The sequence below is a fragment of the Gossypium hirsutum genome, chromosome A08 (assembly GCF_007990345.1).
Source record: "Gossypium hirsutum isolate 1008001.06 chromosome A08, Gossypium_hirsutum_v2.1, whole genome shotgun sequence".
NCBI lineage: Eukaryota > Viridiplantae > Streptophyta > Magnoliopsida > Malvales > Malvaceae > Gossypium > Gossypium hirsutum.
Window position 1 is genome coordinate 93,362,525 of NC_053431.1, and position 5,999 is coordinate 93,368,523.

Below are 5,999 nucleotides of genomic sequence, written 5' to 3' on the forward strand. Positions count from 1 at the left end.
ATGCGAAGATATCCTTGAACTCGTGTAGCAACTCAATCAGTCCTTGCCTTGTGTCTTCAGTAGTATGCGTAACGATTTTCACCTCTTTCCCTTCCTCTAGGGCTACATTCTCTATTGCCTCTTTCTCATGGGGCATAATTTGTTTCTCCTCCTGTTTTACCATCCTCAACAGATCCAGAGACACATCACAATCCTGGACATCTTCAAAATCCTGAGATTCCTCTAAACATATGTCTTGCTCGCGAGAGAAATCAGGATTTGTAATATCAATGCTCATGTCATTGATATCTAGGGACCTGTGAAGTATAAAGAATATACAAAGAATGAGTGAATTTAAGAATGATTATTTATGTGCTATGAATGAAAGAATAAGAATTGCAAAAGTTTAACAGAATATTGGTTGATAAAAAAACAATACTCGTTCAAATTGATAAAAGTTATGTTTTATTAAAAAATAATAGATGATTGTAAGCCCATCTTACAAATGTAATCCTATTACTCCTAGGCCCTAGAGTAACAAGAATGTTTTGAAAATTACTCTAAAAATATCCTAAAGACTACAGGAAGTTCCTCCACTGTCCAATTATTCAGAGAGCTTCTCGATTCGCAAGGGCGAATGCCCTCAAGGTTTCCTTGCTCCGATCCTTCGTCGTGTATAGAATTAACCTGATGACTTTCTTCTATAAGTAACCCTCCTGATATGAAGGTTTGGGATAGTGGAGGGAATGTCATCGGCTCCCACTCCACTTCTCTTCCATTAAGGCGCGCCCTTCTTCGCTCTTGGCCCTTTTCGGCTTCCTTCCTCCTTTGCTTATAATCTGGCTTGAAGCCCAGACCAAAGCGATCTTTCTTATCTTTCAGTTCTAGGAGTTGAGTCCCTCCTTGCAGGTATTTTCCTAACCCTCTTCCTGGTAAGGCTCCCTTTCCCACCATCATTTGTAGAGCCATCCTCGTTGCTCCTGCCACCTTTGGCACTGGTGGCTCACTTCTTTCTGAAATGAAGGTTGCATTCACGAATTCTAAAGAGCAAAAGGAACACTCAATATATTCTTCGTTCGTCTCGACATAAGGGGCCTTGCTAGTGACTGTGGCTATAATGTCCTCCTCTACATTGATGGTCACTAACCGTCCATCCGTCACTAACTTTAACTTTTGGTGCAACGATGAGGGCACCACTCTCGCTGAATGTATCCATGGCCTCCCTAATAAGCAATTGTAGGAGGGCTTGATATCCATCACCAAGAAGTCTACTTTGTATATACTCGGCCCAATTTCCAAGGGGATGTCAATCCTTCCTATCACCTTTCTTTCTGTACCGTCGAAGGCTTTTACCACATTTTGACATGTCTTCATGTGAGAACCGTCAATGGGTAATCTGTTCAATGTAGACAATGGTAGAACATTTAAGGCCGATCCATTATCGACGAGCATGCTTGGGAGAGTGTACCACTTGCATCGAGTGGTGATGTGCAAGGCCTTTGTTGACCCCCTGCCCCCTGGTGGGATTTCATCATCATTGAAGTAGATGAAATTATCCGCACTTATGTTATTCACCAACCGGTCTAGCTTGTTAACAGATATGTCATGGGTGACATATGTTTCATTGAGCACCTTCATCAATGCATTCCAATGCACCTCAGAACTCAGAAGTAGAGCCAATATTGAAATGCTAGTCGGCTGCCTATGCAACTGCTCGACCACACTATACTCACTATGCTTAAGGAACTTTAGAAATTCCTTAGCCTTCTCTTCCTTTACTGGCTCCTTAATAGGTACTTTAGCCTCTTTCTCCTTCTCTACACTAACATTTTTTGATTTTGTGGGCTCCTCTCTGACACCCTCCGTATCATACTGCTTCCCACTCCGTGTATGGAAACCCTCAACTTGTACATCTTTAGACGTGCTGGCTATATTCTCCTCCTCCAGCACTGTCACACTGCAGTCATAACTCCATGGTACCCTCTTGCTATCTTTATAAGGGAAAGGCGTAGGTTTATGGATAACGACCTTAGGCACCATTTGTGCCCCCACTTTATTATTCCCTAGCAGGGAAATAATAATCCTTGGCCGGCTAGTTCCTTTCTGTTCATCCTCCAGCACACATACTTGTTTTCCACAAGAGTTACCTTCGAAAATTTGAAGCTCTTTGTTGTCTATAAAGCCCTGCACCAAGGTCTTGAATTCTTTACAATCTTGAACTTCATGGAACTCACCATAGTTCCTTGTTTCTCTTCTGTCATTTTTAGAGGTTAACATACCTCTCTTCATCATCTCCTCCCAAATCACATTCATAGGCATCCTTACCTTAGCAACATTTTCCTTCATTCTCGTCTCACTGGCTTCGCCAATGGCATTCACTCATTGATCGCTATGATTTGGCAACGGGTTTTCAGTATTAGGGGTATTGTCGAACTTCACTACCCCATCTTAATAAGCCTCTCTACGGCCTTCTTAAAACCGATACAGTTTTTGATTGAATGCCCCGGTATTCCAGCATGGTATTCGCATCTGGCGTTTGCGTTGTACCATTTGGGATATGGGGGCTACAGTGGTTTTAAGTGAAAAGGCAAAATAGCATGTGCATCGTATAAGCTTTGATAAAGCTCACGATACGTCACGGGAATAGGTGTGAACTGTATCCTTTCAGAATTCTGCCTTGTACTCGACTCCTGCCTTTGAGAACTCTGTTGCTCAACCGCAGCTGTTTTAGGTTGACCAACTGTGATTGCCTTCGTGTTGAAGGTGCTTGTGTTATTCACTTCACTATCCTTCCTCATTGGAGCCAATCTTTTGGTCGTTTCCCCCTTGATTTTGCCACCCCTTATGGCATTCTCGATCATCTCTCCCGCCATGACTATATCCGCAAAGCTTTTAGTGGTGCTCCCAATCATGTGAGTGATGAATGGAGTCTTCATAGTGTTAATGAACAACATGGTAGTCTCCTTCTCCAACTACGGTGGTTGAACTTACATTGCTACCTCTCTCCATCTCTGTGCATATTGCTTAAAATTTTCATTAGGCTTTTTCTCCATGTTTTGCAGCGTGATCCTATCCGGAGTCATGTCAGTCACATGATTGTACTGATGCATGAAGGCCTGTACAAGATCCCTCCATGAACTTATTCTGGCCCGGCTCAGTTGATTATACCACTTGGCTGCTGCTCCAATTAAACTGTCTTGGAAACAGTGGATCAACAGTTGATCATTATTCACATACCCAGTCATCCTCCTACAGAACATCGTAATATGGGCTTCTGGGCAAGTAGTCCCGTTGTACTTCTCAAATTCTGGCATCTTGAATTTGTGAGAAAGCACCAAGTCTGGGACCAAGCTTAGATCTTTGGCATCAACCCTATGATGCCCATCAGCATTCTCTAAAGCCTTGAACTTTTCCTCTAACCATTTGCAACGTTCTTCCAACTGTCTTGCAGCCTCAGTTCTTAGATCCTTTTTTTCAGTCATGTCTAAGTCAGGAATGACATGTTTTGCAGGATTTTTACCCAAATTGAATTCTGAACCAGTTGGGAAATTTATGGGGATCCCAGTATCGATTGACCCTTGTTGGGGCCTTATAGTGACAGATGGCCTCCTAGGAAGTACCTCGGTTTGTGTAGGCACGTGGGGTGGGGTGAAACTTGGAGGATGATCCTCACCATCCTCGCCAGTAATTGCCATGGGAGCCTTTCCCTTATCAGTGGCCCTCAAAAGTTGAGCCATCTTAGCCATCATGTTCCTTTGTGCCTCCAACATTTGCTCCCTCATTTCATTTTGCATTTTTGCCAATTGCTCTTGCAATTGGTTCTGCATGTCCTTCTGTAGCTATTCAAATCTTTGGTCCATGTTCTTAGTTTTTGCACGAGTTTCGTAGTGATATGTTGCTTCCAGATTTTCTTTCTTTTACTCTCTTTCTCCCTATTAATTTTAACTAATTAGGGTCTTTCTATAAACTTGAATGCATATGATACAATGAGTTGCTATGAAATGCAAATGCATGAATGCAAAAAGATTTCAATTCTGATTCAGTTTCATTTTAGAAAACGTTATTTAAGGAACAAAAATCTTTTCATAAAACGGATTACAAATACACTTTGGCCTGTAGGCCTAAAGTCTTAACCCTATCTAATAACAATGCTAACTCTCGTCCTCTGTCTGACGATGACTCATACATTATACTCAGCGTTCTAGCTTGTACTGCCAAATCCTGCAAGTGTTCAGCAACCTTGCGAATCTGAACTAAGGCTTCTCCTATGAGATAATCCCTATTTCCAACTTGATCCTGAAGATGGTGAAGTTCTCCCTTGCACTGTTCTTCTCTTTCCTCGAGCTGCTCAATCCGTAGCTCACAGTCCTGTAGTGCTGCTTCCAACCCTCCAATATTGTGCTTCATTTCCTCGATCTTATTCAAGGTTGCCTTTAACTCGATCATAGAGTTATGACTTCGGTGATGGTGAAAAGATCGTCCAAGTTTGGCCACCTTAGTTTTTAATCCTTGATTTTCCTTCTCTAAGGCTTGATTGTGCGACTGTATCTCTTGGAACTTCTTCTCCCAATACTTAGCTTGGGCTCTTTCTTCCTGAATCTCTTGCTGCCACTGCTCTGAAGATCTCCCTAATCCGACCCTTTTCAATGTTACCTGAGCCTTCTTGTAGTGCGTCTTTAAATCATCTTGATCTTCCTCGATATTTCTCTTTTCCTTTTTCACCTTCTTGACTTCCATCTTTTGAACATTGACGTCGAGACTCAAGCACATTTTTTCTTCTTCGAGCTTCTCAATCCTCTTTTCAAGCTGTTTATTCTTTCTCTCGAACTCTTACTTTATAACCTCTAACTCTGATGGGATCACTTGTAAGCTCTCTTCTAATGATCGAGCCACCCCCAAAATTGGCCTAGGGACATTATTGTTAACTCTCCTACTAAACCACCCTTTATACTTAAGGGATGACATTGAGCCTTCGGTCAAGATCTTCATACAGAAAGGCTTCTCCCAAGCCTCAAAAATCTCTCGCATCCTTTTCTTATAGTGATCTCCCTTATAAGAAAAATCACTCTGAGCTAAACCCTGTGTAGCCGGTATGAACTGCCTCGTCCGATATTGCATTAGAACAAGCAATGGTGCATATCCAACAACTCCCCAAATTCCTGGCAAAGGGACCCAATCAAAACTGCCACAGCGGTAAAGGATCTCACTAGGAACCAACCAAGGAGCCTTCCACATAACATATTCCTCTCGAAGATTCTGAAGAATGTCTATCCACCTCTCCTCTGAAATGTCATCTCTCCTAGGCATGTCTACTACTTCCTTTAAGGGAGAATAACCCTCAAAGAACACTCGATAAGGAACCTTATCAAGCTTCCAGAAGTGGCTATTTGCGCACATCCAATAAATCTACTATCGCAGGCCCTCCGACATGCACTCAAAGATCTAACAAGTCTGCAACTGCCTTATCTATGTGCCCCAACGCCTTTGGGAAAATCACCATATCGTAAATACTCAAAGCTAGGACGTCGACCCTTTTCTTTACGTCTGGATGTCGATATCAAATCCCTCAAAACGGCCCATAGAAAGCACTTACTTCACCCTTTTGCTGTACATGAGCTAAAGCCCACTGCTCACTCATCCTAGTAATCATCACCAACTTCTTTACAAAAGTTGGAAGACTAGTAGGCCTAACATAAGCCTTGTGACCCTGAATCCTCGAGCAACGCAGTAAAGTCGTATACTCCTCCAAAGTAGGTACAAGATCAACATCACCAAATGTAAAACAACTATAAGCAGCGTTCCAGAATTGTACCATAGCTTGAAATAAGTGCCTATCTACTTAGACGTCTAGCAAATAGGGAAGGTCTCCATAATTCTGATAGAAAAGCTGCTTAACCTCATCATCCCATTGGGCCCAAATGTCTCTCAACTCCTGAAACTCATTCTGCATCGAATTAATACAGGTGAAGTCCCATAACTCTGATGTATGCCCCTCAGTGACACTATCTCCTTTCTCTAAC

The 5,999-nt window shown here is 42.4% G+C and overlaps 2 protein-coding genes across 2 annotated transcripts; both read right to left on the reverse strand.

The window, feature by feature from the left end:
• Positions 1–478: 478 nt before the first annotated feature.
• Positions 479–2,325, reverse strand: LOC121205038 (uncharacterized). The gene is made up of 4 exons (XM_041075967.1): positions 1,777–2,325; positions 1,317–1,689; positions 562–1,202; positions 479–508 (listed from the first exon to the last, which is right to left on the reverse strand). Exons 1-4 carry the CDS (start codon positions 2,323–2,325, stop codon positions 479–481), a joined length of 1,593 nt encoding a protein of 530 aa, XP_040931901.1.
• A 1,749-nt stretch (positions 2,326–4,074) lies between these two features.
• On the reverse strand, positions 4,075–4,749 carry LOC121205039 (uncharacterized). Its single transcript, XM_041075968.1, has one exon. It carries the CDS (start codon positions 4,747–4,749, stop codon positions 4,075–4,077), a length of 675 nt encoding a protein of 224 aa, XP_040931902.1.
• Positions 4,750–5,999: the final 1,250 nt, after the last annotated feature.

Bases quoted from the DNA above. Each gene is read 5' to 3' on its own strand.
- LOC121205039 (XM_041075968.1), bottom strand. From the start codon at position 4,749: ATGTGCTTGAGTCTCGACGTCAATGTTCAAAAGATGGAAGTCAAGAAG.
- LOC121205038 (XM_041075967.1), bottom strand. From the start codon at position 2,325: ATGAAGGAAAATGTTGCTAAGGTAAGGATGCCTATGAATGTGATTTGG. The intron at 1,203-1,316 runs GTACAGAAAGAA...ATTGCTTATTAG, and splicing joins TGTGGTAAAAGCCTTCGACG to GGAGGCCATGGATACATTCA. The intron at 509-561 runs GTAGTCTTTAGG...TTGTTACTCTAG, and splicing joins GGACAGTGGAGGAACTTCCT to GGCCTAGGAGTAATAGGATT.